Source organism: Cupressus sempervirens, chromosome 9 (genome assembly GCF_028749045.1).
Source record: "Cupressus sempervirens isolate cs-2001-9-10 chromosome 9, ASM2874904v1, whole genome shotgun sequence".
Taxonomy (NCBI): Eukaryota; Viridiplantae; Streptophyta; class Pinopsida; order Cupressales; family Cupressaceae; genus Cupressus; species Cupressus sempervirens.
Genome location: NC_143126.1, coordinates 483,389,608 through 483,405,538, shown reverse-complemented (window position 1 = coordinate 483,405,538; position 15,931 = coordinate 483,389,608). Strand labels below are relative to the sequence as shown.

Below are 15,931 nucleotides of genomic sequence, written 5' to 3'. Positions count from 1 at the left end.
TACTCTCGCTAAAGTGGGGGCTAAATGTACCATCTTAAAATGAAGGCACTTCATTTTGATACCATTTATACCTCCTTAGTTTAGTTTTTCTCTCTCTCTCTCTCTCTCTCTCTCTCTCCCCCCCCCCCCCCCCCCTTCCAATTTGGCTCAAACTTATAGGTTATCTCTTTTTTTAGCATGGATCTTTAGGTGCTATATTATCACCTTTTTAGTCATATCTTCTAATGGTTTTTATAATTTTTTGAATATTTCTTCTCTTTCTTCAAGACCTTAGGAACCCTTTTTCTAGGACCCCCTAGGGTTACAATTTTTTTCTTTACCTTGATGGTGAGTAGGAATTAGTGTTGGTGAGTATGAAAGATTATTGGAGACTTCTTCATGCACATATGTTTAAACTTGTATGTCATTTGGCTTACTTAGGAAAGGTTGTTGTTGTGTAATGTGTGATGCATTTTGCTAGTAGTCCACTAAATCATTATAGCATGTAAAATATTATTAAGAAGAGTTAATTTCATATTATAGGATGTAGAAAAATTCATGTAGTGTTTGTATAAATGTTTGTGAAGGTGTGTATGTCATAGCATGATCCTATGTAATTAATTATACATTGGGGAATCCCTAGTAGATCAACATAATTAATTATTTGTAATGGGTATAAAAAGAAAGTTATTTTCCTTATTTGGGATTTATAGATGTGAGTCTTAATGTTGGATTATCAGAGAAGAGAAAAGATATTGTTTGGATTCTTGTGAAGAGGTATGAGTGGAATATATCATTCTTGGTGGACTTCAAAGGAACTATTTTGGCAAGTAAGTTGCAAACCAACTAGTTCATATTTTGGATTTGTTATCCATTTGTAAAGGTAGTTTAACCTTTCATGCTTTGAGCAATGTGCCTAGATAGAGTGCCTTTTGTTCTCATCAACTCCTAATGGAGTTAGAACCTTCTAACAAGAGCTCAAGGTTTCCTAATAGGGATTTTTCCTTTAAAAAAGACTATTGTACTAAATGGATTGTATTTGAATCCTAATAGGGCTACATCCTTTCACAAGAAACTTATATATTAGTACACTATTTCATGGGTGTCATCCTCGCCAAGATTTTTCCCTTTGAGATCAAGAGTTTTCCTCGAGAACAAAAATCAATGTGTTATGGTGTACAATTTCTTAATATTGTGCATCATTGTTTTGATAGTTGGTGATCAATTTTATAAGTTTGAAATCAATTATATTTTCTCATAACTAACTCACTCCCAACTCTTAGTTGTGGTGTGTAGACTTTACTTCTTAACAAGTCTAAGGTTGCAAAGAACTCCAAATGACCTAAATACAAGAGACAAAGAGAAATGTTGAGGTGGCTATTTAGGGACTTGCCTCGATTAGACTCCTATATTGGTATTTTGACTTCCATTAACAACTAGATATATAGATAAATAAAATGATAATGAAATATATAATAATTTTGATAAAAAAGATAATCAAAGATGCTATGGAAAGATTAAAACCATAAACATATATTACCACAATAGAGAAGATATAATTTTCCCAGCAAGAAAATTTGTCTTAGAAGCTACCACAATCTCCCAAGAATGGTCCTTTGAATGCCAATGGATCATACTTTGCCAATAAGTGCAAATAGAATGCATGTAAGAGATCAAGAGACTACTGTGGAATAATGATATTCTTCTCAAAGCTTCAAGATGAAACTTTTTTTTTTCTTTTTCAAAATAGGAAGATCTTGATAAATATAGAAGGATTGAGCATGTTTGAAAGACCAAACCTAGTAAATAGGAGTGTTACACTAGCGAAATCCAAGAAGAGTAACACTCTAACTGTTTATTAAATCATATTATTGTAAGATACTAACATTCCACCCAAATGTTTGTGTACACCACTTCCATCTCAAAGGAATAGAACTAAAAAATCATGGATTGAACATAGTGCACAACAAAAATAATATTTTCACGTCATCATATCATAATTATAACATTATATTTTTCCAAGCTAAGGAGGAGGTTTTGTGCGGTGTAGTTGCCATGTAAGAAATTCCTCCCAATAACAATGCCTTGGAAAGGAAGTATTGAACACATATAATGACTACCAAAATGGATCCAATTATGCCTACTCATGTACACTTGGAGACCTTCAAAATTTTAAAGCTATCTCCACCTTCTTCTCATTGAGCACCCTTCAACCAATCAAATTCAACACTAGTCAAACTTGTGTCCTATCCACCTTACTGGCTGCAAAGAATATCGTTCCCTCTTTAAATGCATTATGGGCAATTTCTCCCTTTGTTGAACAACCTAACTTCCTTCTTTGATGCCCATGCTTTCATAATTAATTTGTGTCTTTACCTTCAACACCTCTAAGACCAAGATCATGGTCTTTTCCTTGAAGAAGAGAAAGCAACAACATACTTTCATGTTTGAGGACACTGCATTAGAAATTATGGAAGAATACAAGTATCTAGGGATTGACTTCCAATATAGGTTAGGTTGGGAGACATGCAGATAAAAAAGAATATGGGTGGGGGGGAGCGGGTGAGGTGTTGGAAGGCCTCTTACCTTCTTTAGAATAGGTCAAGGAAAGCAAAGTTATGGGATTGGAAGACTAGGAAAATTCTCTTTGGGTTGTTGGTGATTTTGTTTGTCCTTTATAGGTGTGAGGTATGGGGGAGCAACGTATCAAACCACAAATAGTGACAAATAGAAAGAATACAAAAACATTTCATTACTACTAACCTAAAAGTCAAGTCAATGGTTCCCTATGAGATTCTTTTGGTAGAGGCAGGCATGTTCTCGGTGGAGGCCTCAACAATTATTCACTTGTTAAGCTACTTAAAAAAAGTGGGAAAGATGGATAAACATAGTTGGCCTATGATGGTGGCTAATGAGGAGCTTGACCATCGAAAGAAGATGTGGAAGAAACACAATAGCAAATGGTTCAACAAATGAAACATTAACTACCAAAAGTGCTAGGGAACCAACTTAAAGATTTAAATAAATGGGTGTTAGAAAAAGTTAGGATTGCCATGTGGACACGTCAGATAGGTAGAAACAAAGCTTATTATGCCAAACAATTCAACCCCACATGCAAACATGATGATAAAGGATATTTCGAAGCTGATATCAAAGGAAAGACAAACAATTTAATTGGTCAACTGAGGTTCGGATCACATCATTTGAGATGTGAAGCTGGTAGATAGAAGGTCCCTAAAGGTTGTTGGGAGGAAATAATTTGTATGTTTTGCAACAAGGGGGTGGTGGAAATAGAATGATATTATGTAAAAAAATTGTACAGCATATGAGGATATCTGCAACCGGTACAATGACACTTTATGGGTGAACAACATAAAATAAAAATTTGAGGGGTCAAGACTACACAAGGAGGCCATCTTGCTAATACAACTACACAACAAAAGGAACAACCTAGAGAAATCTCAATAGACTGATTAATGGGTCTTCTTTTGGTCCCTTAGACTGTTGGTCTCGTGGACGTCATTAAATTTTTTTTATTTCATTTCATTCAACCTTTTTCAAAATTTAAAGATGTATGTTGATTTATCCATTTCAACCTCCTTGTTATGTCTAGCCTGCAAGCTCCTTCATGGGGGATGCAAAATAATTTGTTATGTCTTGGAATTTAAAATGTGTCTTTTGAACATTTATTGATCATTAAAAAATTATATAAAATCTTATGTTAAAGAGAAAATTAATTACGAGAAAATTCCATTAGCACTAACAAGAATCTATTCTAAAACATTATTACCCAAGATACGTACAAGCTTAATTGTCATCTATCAACATTTGTTAAAAATTGTAATGCTGATAAAACTTCACAATGAGGCAATTTTTTCCAAGGTATCTCTACTACTACTACTACATCTTCTTATACCTACGCATATACCAAAGACAACAATCAATAGAATAACTTTTGCAAAATTTCAAATCATTGTGATAGTTCTATAAGGATTTAATTGTGTAGTAATTTGAATTGGACTCATTGACCCATGTTTCATGAGTACTGGTTCATAAGAACTCATCTCTCATGAGAATGAATGAAACACTAAGCACTTATTACATTTAGATGATGTTCACATAGGTGAAGCACATGAACTGCTTTGGAGATCACTCATCTCAGTGCTACGGTCAAGTGTGCTTAAGCCCGCTCTAATTACCACCCATTCACAAAACCTTCAACGAATATTGTACATAATTAACCATTCATTAAAAAAATACATAATTTCAAATCAGTTTCATTAATGAATAAACAAATCCCGCATAAATCTTCCCCGCACAATTAGTTTGACAAATATCATTGCAAAGTGATGCTAATTAACCGCACTTCATTAACAGATTATGTGGTCAAAGACGAGAGGCATATGGTTGGTGCTCGTAGTTTTATGTTTTTCGTTTGTGATTTCGTGATAAAGTCGCTAGCACGCTCTTCCAAAACTTTATTGTTTATCACCCTTCATATCTCCTTATCTGCCATTCCCATTCACGCAAACTCAAAACTAAAAAAATTTTCAAATAACAACAAAACAGATCTTCGTCAATTCTTCGTTACAGCAGTCCTTGAATTATGCCATTCATCTTCGTTAGCTGTATTGTACATTCTGTGTTCTAACAAATAACAATGGTCTGAATTTTAATCACATTCTTGTTTCTTGGTAATCGTCTTGGAAGATTTGTATGCAGTTGAAAAAACGGATGGCTTGCAGCGCAGTGAAAAGCGGTACGTTTTTGGCAGCCAATTTTAATTATCAAGATTCACTTAAAACCGGCAAGCGTCACATTTACGCAGTAGCAATTGAGCCAAAAGTCCAAATCTATGCTAGAATTAGTACTGCAAAGTTTCGTAGGAGCGCTGCAACACCCAAAGGCCAATTCACTGCTAAATTCAATAAAACTACGAGAACACCCACATGGCAATTCAATGCTATTTGTGGTAGAAGTATAAGAGAAGCGCCCGCAAGGAAATACACTTTCAAATTCGATAGGCTGGCAACGGCACCCTCAAGACAATTTCGTCTGGTGAGATGTGGATTCGAAGACTTTGTTGGAGGAGACCTTTTGGGGTTTGATTTGGGTAAGTGGTATGAGGATGTGGAGAAATATAAGGCAATTGCAATTTATCCTCCTCATGAGGGTGGTTATTCAGGGAGATATGCAACCAAGTTGAGATATGAAGGTTACCATTTTCTCAATCTCACTGCAAGAGGCCTTGGAGATTTAGAAACCTATCTCACCAAAGTCCATGCAGTTAGGCCTGTACGTATTTTTCGGCATTTTAAATTTTGATAACTTTGATTAAGGGTAGAAAACTGTTCCTTCCAAGTATAGAATGGTTAATGAACAATTCAAGTTTGAAATATAACGATAAATGTCTTAAAGTTAGACTAATTGCAAGCATAAAACATAGATCTTACTACTGTATTCTGGTGCTTATAATATACATTTTGTACAAAAACTTGGCATTTTTTTCTTGTTTCTTTAAAACTTGATGATAGATGTCAATTATGACTCTAAATTCAAAAAAATTACCTAGAATTGGCCAAATGAGGAGTGCGGAATGAAGTCCATACAAATTATCGTGATAAAAAAACATTGGTAAACTCTGCTGGACTCAAAATTATCAACAGTATTTGGCTATATGAGTTAATTTTGCATTAAAACACCTTGAAAACCATGCCTGTAACTGTTGTCGTGACATTTTAGCAGTATAACTGTACAATAGAGAATTTAAATTTATGATGTGGTCTAGAATAATTAGATAGTTTTAATTAATAGAAACGGCTTTTTTGTTGTTTTCAGTAGTATCAGTTGGCTAGCAATCCACTATAGTCCAGATAGAGTAGAGGATTTTTCGTACCGAAGAAAATCAGATAAAGCACTTTTTTTCTCGAAAAAAAGAGCTTACAGCTAATTCCATCGGAGCGTGGTCTAGTGGGAAGGAGCTATTGCAATGATAATGGCCTTATCTTCCTCTGTTTAGGTGTCTCTTTTGATATGGGTTACATCCAGATGAGGTTGGACAAAATTCCCACAAGAAATCGGGAAAAGGAAAGAGAGAAAGTGTATTAATGTCCACAGATTACCATAGCAAGTCAAGGAAACTGGGAATTAGTCACCTAATGTCAAAACACTAAAAGGTAAAATAAAACATGAGAGGCTCAACCAAAATTGAATATATGTGGCATTTAAGACGAATGCTCACCTAAACTTGTTGGTGAATTCAATGTGCATCAAAGGATGGCGGTTGCGTGCTACAATTTACCTAGCAAAAGCAAATCGGAAATAGCAGACACAAGAACCAGAAACTATGACCCCGTTAGATTTCTCCAAAACAAGGGGGGGAAACTACCATCACAGAGAGCACACTAAAAACTGTCAAGATACCATGTACCTGACCCAATGAGAGGCTCATAATGACCTGAAATTATATCTATCATCTATATTCTTGGATAAGTAACGTATATATTCTATGTTAATAATCACGATGGGGCTATCTAGTTGAAAAAAAAATGTTATTTTGATTTTGGTCTAGTCTTGTTCCTGTTTCAAAGCACTCATGTTTATCTTTTGTGCCATTTGCGCAATGTGTAGAATTGCTTTTAATGTACCCATTAATCCCCACGCATGTGAAAGGGTTGAGTAAGATATTCATTATTATATTTGTGGACAGTCGAGTTTTATGCAATATTGAAGAATCATACTTGGCTGGTTTTTTTACTTGAAAATTATTTCCCAGAGGGAACATCACATAATAAATTTTACTTTCTGTTATTCTATAATTTAGATCAAATTCTATATGTACTGCTTATTCTAAATAGATTTATAAAAGTTATCTTCTCTATATGCATCGCAAAGCATATTGTAAGTTTACAGATGAGCATCAACGAAGTGGACTGAATGCCACTTAAGAGCAAGCCAAATTAATAATTAAAACATTTTTATAAAGTTACTTGATATTTATTCTGAATAATTGTTAGTTATAATACCATTATTTGATCAGACTTGTTAAATGCTTTTGTTGTTGATTTTCATGGCTAATTATTTCCAGGTGACTCTTTTGTAATTTACTGTTTAAGCAACCTGAATACTGCACGGGTTTGTCCAATCATTTGAATATTTAACATTTATGAAAAATATGGTTTCAATCTGTGGATTGATATTTATAGCATGAATATCGGTATGTCCAGCATTGAATACTGCACGGGTTTGTCCAATCATTTGAATATTTAACATTTATGAAAAATATTGTTTCAATCTGTGGATTGATATTTATAGCATGAATATCGGTATGCCCAGCATTATGAAACTCCATTGTGTGCCCAAGTTATATAGGAAGATAGCAAAACATTTGGTTTTGAAAGATATTTACCTCCAGATGAGTTTAAGGTCAATGATTCATAAAATAGATGAATACAGAGTATTATGGAGAATTCTTTTAACTGATTGTCCATTGTACAGTTTTATACAGGAATGAGTAGGTTATATATAGCCCAATAATCTATGATGGGTCTATGGAGCATGGTTAAGTGATTGGGCCATTTGGTTTTTATGATGAACTGGAAATGTACAAGTTGCAAGTAAAGTACAGGCTCTTATGTATGGTTTGTATTGAGTGGCAAGCCTATTAATCTCAAAAATAATATGATGGAGAGGGCCATCCTGTAACCCATATATTTAAATAAACTAAAAATTAATCTGTTACAGAGGAAAAGCTTGGTAACAAAGTTCCTTAGAATAATATGCAGAGGTGAACAGAACATGATGCAACCAATATCAATAGTAGGGAAGATGTTTCTGCGATGGTGTGCGAATGCTAGTACTTGCGTGCCCGAGCCCCTTGCATTGTGGCCTTCTCTGTGTCCATTCAGTGCTTGGACGGGGTCTTTTTTGTGCTTCGTGGGCTGAGAAGAGAGGTGACAGGGATGTTTTCCTTGTCTATGGGTGAGAAGAGTGGTGTCGGAGGTGTTTGCAGAATGGTTGTGGTGATTTTCATGATCTTCTTTTCTGTGTGTGGGTGCTCAATAGGCAATGGTGCGGCGGTTGTCTTGTGAGGTGTATGTGGGGTTTTGTTCCTAGTTACTGGATTCATGCCTGGGAGGCCGGAGTCGAATTCGGATCCAATCTGGATCCAGATTTGTGCCAGGATTCATTTGGATTCCGGCAGGATCCTTGTTTTGGACTGTGTATGTGTCTGGATCAAAGTAACAAGAATCGGAATCGGATCGGAATCGGCAAGGCCGAATCAAATTGTGAATCGGCCATGAATCGGAATCGAATCGGCCATGAATCGAAAAATTTAAAAAACCCTTGAAATTTAGTGAGTAACTTATTTCATAAACCCTTTATCGCTGATTCGATTCACCGATTCACAAAAAATCGTTTGGCTTGAATCGAATCGCCAAATCGCGTGAATCGCATGAATCGCCGTGATTCTTGGAACTATGGTCTGGATCTGCGGACTGCGAATCCGGATGAATCCACGGCCCAAAACAAAGATCGTGCATGAATCTGTCACAAATCCATGTGGATCTGCATGAACTTAACACAAATCCGTCACAAATCCACATGAATCCATCATGAATCCCCAAGGACCCATAGGCCAAACTTGGAGTAAATATATATATATATATAATATGTACTCACGAATCCTAATTGGAAAAATAAAAAATCATGAATCCATGAATCTGATTCACTTGCCCGAATCGGTAACTAAGGTTTTGTTAATTGCTGGTGGATTTTTTTCAGAAGGGGTTCTTTGTTCAGATCTTTTCTTTGGAGGCAGTTATGGAAGACGTGGAGTTTTGGACCAAACATGCTTTGATCTATAAGTTTCTTGGAATTCAGATTTCTTTGTCGGCTCCCAAAGATTGGATTCTTTGCTCGTAGCAAGTGGAAGGTGATATAAACATTATAATGGTTGGGAATAGCTATTTCTTGGTGCTGTTTTCTTGTATGGCTCACTAGGATCGTGTTTTTGAGGCAGGCCCATATTTTTATAATCATGTGGGGTTGTTTGTTAAACCTTGGTATACAGAGTTCAATTTTCTAGAGGATCTCCCATCGAGGGTTCCTATTTGGGTTCACTTGTTGAGACTTCTTTTAGAGTTAGTGAGAAGACATTATGTGCCAAATAGTTGCTTTTCTTGGGAAGCCAAACATGATTGCTCATGAATTCTTGAACAAAAAGCTAGTTCTTATGCCTTAATTTGTGTTGAAATTGATTTGAATAACCCATTGGCAGACTCTTTGGAAATTTGTCTTGGCTTTTCTTCATGGGTACACTGGTTAGACTATGAATCCCTTTCTTTTAGATGCTGGATATGCCATGAGTATGGGCATTAACAGCAATAGTGTCCTCAGGTTTCTAAGGGGAATAGTGGCTCTGTTCAGGGCCCTAGTGGGTCTTCTTTGTCTACAAGCCCAGAGATGGATAATGCAGATAACGGGAAATCCAAAATAGATAATGCAAGGGGGAAGCCTAGATGGATACTACAAGTAAGAGAAAAGCCCCGGTGAATGAGGCTGACCTTGATAAGGATGGATTTCTTCCTTTTAGAACTTGAGCTAGGGGGAGAGGACAAAAGGTATCCTTTATAGATTGACAATGGGATGCAGGTTTTAATCGTTCTAAAGTGTTGGATAATATGGCTTAAAAGGAAGGTATTCCTCTAGATGTTTTTGCTAGTGCAGTAGGCTCAACTGGGGGATTCCTATCCATGATTCCCATGTTGTAAACTAGGATATAGTTGTTTAAGAGAAGAGTGAGGCCCCTGTGCACCCTGAGTCTAGAGCCCTTTTGGCTCCCGCTGTGCCACAGGACAATGATGTTCTCTTGGAAGACTTTGTTAAAGAGGTGTTTACATCTAGTAAGGGAAAGGGGTCTCCTTTAGCATTGGGTTTGATGCAAAGACCTTTTAAGAGAGTTTCTTTTGCCACTCTTTCAAGAACTGGTCACAAAAAGGACCAGGAGAAAATCAGAACTATAAGGGATTTGTTAGTAGAGTCTAGGGCTGACAAGCCCATGAAAGCTCATTTACCACACTTTACTTAATGATTATTCTCTCATGGAATTTTAGGGGGTTGAATAACATCCCCATACAAAAAGCTATTCATGAGTTGGTAGCTAATCATTTTCCAACTATCTTTTGTATTCAGAAGACTAAGCTTTCAGTGCATTATGTGTTCCGATGTGCTTCTAATATTTGGTATTATAGACAATGTCAATGTATTGGGTCTATGGGGAGCTCTAGAGGTTTGGCTACCTGTTGGAACCCAAGGAAATTTACCCCTCTGGTGGATGTCTACTTAGTCTTCTCTCTCTATGGTTGCCTCTAGTTTGGAAATTGGTGAGACAATTTTGGTCACTAATGTGTATGCTCCTGTTGATTTCTTTGGCAAGATAGGGCTTTGGTCACATATAAGGTATGTTAGAAGTGTACTCCTTTCATTCCTTGGATTGTAGCATGGGAATATAATTTTAGTTTTAAGTTTGGAGGAAAAAAGAGGTGGGCTAGCCCACTTGGGGCCTTCTCCTGAACTTCTTCGTGAAAATATGGATCTTTTGCATCTTAATCATGTCGAGCCAGTTGATGGGATCTTTACTCTGAATAATAAAAGGGTTGGGGAAGATGCTATATCTAAGTGCTTGGATAATATTTCGGTCTCTTGTTTTTTGATTAGCAGCAATCTGACTCCCTGTTCTAAAGTTTTGGACTAGAGAGATTCTAATCATTGTCAATGACTTAATGGTTCACTAGTGGAAAGATGGTGGCCTAGCTTATGGTACTTCTATGTATTCCTTTACAAAGAAATTGCATTATGTAAATGGAATCTCAAGAAATGGAACAACATATGCTTTGGTAATCTCCATAACATGAAGAGGAGGGCTCAAGACTTAGTCATTATGAGGTAGATTGGGGATCTGGGTTTTTTTGATGCTTTGGTTGTGAGGAGTCTTAGTCTTCTAAAGATCTATATGAATGAGAACTTAGAGAGGAAATTAATTGGAAACAAAAGGCTTAGATTGATTGGTTTCAGGAAGGGGATAGGAAGACCACCCTTTTTTGTAAACTTGTGTAGGCTTGTTGAAACAAGAGTTATATCTCCTGTTTGGTTAATTTAGATGGTCTTTAGTTGACTTCTTTCTTAGCTTTGTGTCATAAAGCTATCCGGTACTATTATTCTCTTTATTGAAATGATTCACCTCCTGCTGATAATGAGGAGACTATTGTCTTTTCTTGTATTCTTTCTCTCTTTTTACCAGTAAGATGAATGATTCTCTCATGAAGTTGATTTCTATGTTTGAATTGGAGGAGGTGGTCTTTGGCATGCATAAGGGAAAAGCTCCTGGTCCTAATGGTTTTGTAGTAGATTTTTTTCAGGAATTCTGGGACATTATTAATCAGGATTTTCCAGTTGCAGTTCAAGAATGCATGCTAACAAATAGATGCTTTGGGCTTTGTACATTCTTGGTTCTTATCCAAAAAAAGGAAGGGGCTAATTAGTCGGACTTCTTTCGACATATTGCTCTGTGTAGTTTAGTCTAGAATTTGTTTTTCAAAGGCAAAAATGGACAAACCACTATATAAATTAATATTAAAATAAATTGGATTGAAAGGCTCATTAGAAAAAGAATTTGAGAAAACACTAAATCCTCACCAGTACAATATACATCAAAGAAGTGAAATATTCGTAAGCTTAAAATAGAGGAAAATGATATACATCTTAACCCCTACACACCATCACTAAATACATCCTAAGTATCAAATGTCAAACAAATGATGTTTAATGCAGATCCTCTTAATTAAAGTACATATTTACCCATGACCAAAATTATCAAGAAAGCCCCTTCTATGTCAAATGTAGTGTAGAACATCACCAAAGGATCTTGACTCCCAAACCCACAACTAACTCCAACAAACTCATGATCTTGTCTTGATAGTATCGAAGAAACATTCAAATAAACTTATGATTTACATTGTAATTTAGTCTAGAAGTTATTAATAAGTTGATTGCAAAAAGGCTTAAAGTGTGGCTCCCCACAATTATCTTGGATGAACAAGGAGGTTTTGTTGCTTGAAAACAAATTCTAGATGGAGTGGTTATTGTTTCTAAGGCCATCCATTCTATGGCTGTTTCAAAAGAGGGATCTATGTTCATCAAACTTGATATGTTTAAGGCATATGATAGAGTTAAATGGAGCTTTTTTCAGAAAATTCTTCTTGCTTTTGGCTTTAGATTGGAGTGGGTGAGTTGGACTATGAGTTGTGTTACTTCATCTTCTGTTCTTCTCAATGGTGAACCTTCTAAGTTATTTGGAGCCATTAGGGATCTTCGCCAAAGAGATCCTCTCTCTCTATGGCCGAGAGCCAGTTTCGAGTCTCTTAGTATTTGATTCATGGTTGGTGGTGGGGTAATGGGATGCCTACGCTTTCTCATCTTTAATTTTTGATGATACCGCTCTTACTAGAAGAACTCCGATTCAAGAAGCTAAAGCCTTTAGAAAAACTTTAGATATTTATTTGGCTGCCTTTGGTCAAAAAATCAATGAGCATAAATCCTCTATTTATTTTTCCAATACTCTAGAACCCATTCAATAAAGAATTACTAATATCCCAAGATTTCAGATTGAGTATCTCCCTGAGACTTACTTGGGCATTGTTGTTGTTGTGGATATGTAACCTAGGCTCTTTTGGCAAAACCTACTTGATATTTTGCAATGAAAGGTTAATCACTGGACTCATAAATGGCTTTTTACGGCTGGCTGGGCGACTCGTGCAATCTATGACTCAAGCTCTTCCTATCTATAAAAACATGTCTCAAGTAACTCCTTTGTATATTCTTAAGGAATTTAACACTCTTGACAGTTTCTTTGGGGTGGTGATTTGTAAAACTATAAATGGAGCCTAATTAGGTGGGATACAGTTTGTAGGCTTAAGGAGGGGGCCTTGGCCAAGCTCTTCTATCTTGAGTGGCCAAGCTCTTACATCCAAGCTCTATTGGCGTTGGTGTTCCTGTTAGTCTCATCTCGAGGCCTATGTCCTCACACATAAGTATTGATAGGAAGTTCATCCATTAGATGCATCTTTGTTTCCTTTGGAGGGAAGGGGTTCTTTGGTTTGGTATACTCTTAAGGATGGTGCTCAATCAGTATAGAGAGGCTTTTTTTGGGTATGTTATAAAGGTTTTGAGGCTCTATTTTGAAGTGATTCTTGGGACGACAATCCTCCTCTTTTGTCCACACACTTGCACTTGCAAGATCCTGTGAATTCCTTCCTTGCCATTGATTGGGATTGTTGAGAAAATGTTCAATGCTCCCCTTGGGATTTGTGGCAAGGACTTGACCACCTCCTACATACTATAAGTTGAGTGGTTGTATCAAGCATTGACTGATTGGTCTTTTGGTGCAACAACAACCCCACTCTAACAAGTGGTATTAAAGCTTGGTCACAGGTTTGAATCCTTAGACCCTCGGGTGATGCTAAGGGGGAGATTGTTGAAAAAATGTTTAGCGTTCCCTTCAGGATTCGTGACAAGGGCTTAACTGCCTCCTGTGTACTATGAATTGAGTGATTGTATCAAGCATTGACATATCGGTCTTTTGGTGCAGCAGAGTTTATAATCTAGGCCTTGTTGTTGGTTATAGATGGAAGAACTCGTTTGATTGATTGCAGGGGGCTCAAAGAAGGACCGGAATGTGCTTTCTCAATTATAGGCTTTTAAGGAATGTAGCTCTTTGATGGAACTTGATGTTTTGGATTGGGGTATTGCTTCGTTTGGGAAATACTCTATTTTCGCAATGTACCTGGAGCTTACTAGACAATTGTTTGGAGATGCTAAGGTGCCTTGGTGGAAGCAAGTTTGGAATACATTCTCTTGGCCCAAGTACTTTCCTTTGTTTAGTGTTTCACAATTGTTGTCTTACCTAGGATAATCTTTGCATGTGATGCTTTCAGGGCCCCTCAATATGTGTTTTATGTAGTAATGGTGAGGAGCTTGTTTCCCATATTTTCAGTGGTCTCTTGTCAAGCAGATTTGGCAATTCTGGTGGACTGTGTGGGGTTGCCCCTGCTGGTAGATTTCTTCTTTGTCTGAGTTTTGGGACCAGTTGGGGTAGTCCCCTTCTAAGACATTTTTTCTTTAGGTTGCATGGGCTATTGATCCTTCCTTTATTCTTTGGCATGTTTGGTTGGAAAGGAATAGGAGGATTTTTCAAGGTGTTAGGATTTGAGGTCATGCACCTATGGGGTAAAATTATCCATTCTCTCAATGAAATAGTTCTGGTAAACTGTGAGTTGAATGGAAGTATGAACCTTAGAGATTTTATTTGCAATCGCCTTACTTTTCCTCTTCTAGGAGGGGTTCCTTTGTTTGTTGGCAATCAGTATGGGAGTAGAACCAGACATCATTCACAGTGAGTTAATCATGAGGGCCATTGGACTTCTCTGTTTGGAGATTTACAAATCAACATTGATGGTTCTTCTCGAGGAAATCCAGGTTACGCAGGCATAAGTGGAGTTGGATGAATAAATTCTGGTGAAGTCCAGTTTCTTTTCTCTGTTTGTAAGGGCTTTCATACTAATAATCTTATGGAGGCACTTGTCATCTTAGTTGTTGTGGAACTGTGTGTTGTGTGTGATATTACGAGATTATTTGTGAGATTGATTCCCAGGTGGTTGTGAGTTTGCTAAATAGACAGGAGCTTATGGGTGTTAGCTGGAACTTGGCTTGGGTTTAATCAAATTCTCCAGTTATGCAGGTCTCTTGACTGTTATCATTTTTACACACATCCCTCAAGAGTGGAATGGTGTTGCTGAATGTTTGGCTGAATGGGCTTCCGAGCATATGCAGGATTGGAGTATTGTTAATAACAGGAAACTGCCCCCTGATTTATCTCTTGTTTTTTATCAACTTGTTGATTGTGATAGGGTTCACCAGAGCTCTCTGAAGCTCTTGCTGTACTTTTTCTGTGTTAAATTTTCACCCCTCTTTTAGTTTAATATGCAGAGGTGAAACAGATAAATAAAAAAGTTGCATGGTCATGGATACAGATACGAATACGGTATCAATTACAAATATGACCATTTTTGAAGACCTGCCATATATTTATGGCTGGATACAACTTTCATAGAAACACATAAACATATATTTGAGGCAATTCTCAAAGTTATTAGATGGGATTTTCATTACATTAAAAGCAATATAGATGCATAATAACTACATAAATAATTAGAAATCGATTTAACTATTTACAATATTCAAAAATCAAAATAGAATAGAGCAGCACTGGAAGATAACCCAAAAAACTGGGTCTGAAACAGAAAATTATTTCATTTGTCTTCCTCATTTGGTGTAGGTTTTATTTATATAAAATAAAGATTTGCATGTTCGAAGTTTTATAAAACTAAGTTTTGGAAGATATATACCAAATTCTAAAAAAATAAAATCACACAGCATTCAACACAGTTGGAAAATCAAGGTTGTTTGGACATTCGTGGGAATGGTATCCATTGTGTATTTCACATTGTATTGTATTTGTATCCATATTGGATGCAGGGATATGTGTGCTTAGGATGGGGCAGAGATGTATCCTGCTGCTGTGATAAATAAAGACATACTAAATGGATGTCTATAAAAGGTTGACTTGAGGTGTTATTCTATGACGTAAACAGAAAGTTCAGGCCATGGATACAGAATATCAGAACTATGAAGGGAATATGCAGACCAAAGAGAGTTGGAAGAGTGGTTAATAATGGCACATTGACATCAGATGGGTATGTGATTTCAATATCTAATCACATCACACGGCTATGGATTTCAGATATAAATGCAAGCAAATAAAATTATGGTTCTTCACTGAATTCTACAGAACCTCTGTAGCAAAGGCTGTTATTCTTAGGACACCATTCAGAGG

General features: G+C 36.6%; 1 protein-coding gene across 3 annotated transcripts in view; it reads left to right on the top strand.

The window, feature by feature from the left end:
• The first annotated feature begins 4,317 nt into the window (after nucleotides 1–4,317).
• Nucleotides 4,318–15,931, top strand: part of NDHN (NADH dehydrogenase-like complex N) — a 32,694-nt gene continuing 21,080 nt past the window's right edge. The window contains exon 1 of one of the 3 annotated variants that reach the window (XM_089800673.1): nucleotides 4,318–5,274. In XM_089800673.1, the coding sequence (XP_089656799.1) occupies nucleotides 4,696–5,274 (579 nt within the window). In that variant the 5' untranslated portion in view covers nucleotides 4,318–4,695. The remainder of the gene's footprint in view (nucleotides 5,275–15,931) is intronic. The other 2 variants (XM_089800672.1, XM_089800674.1) reach the window with 2 other exon arrangements.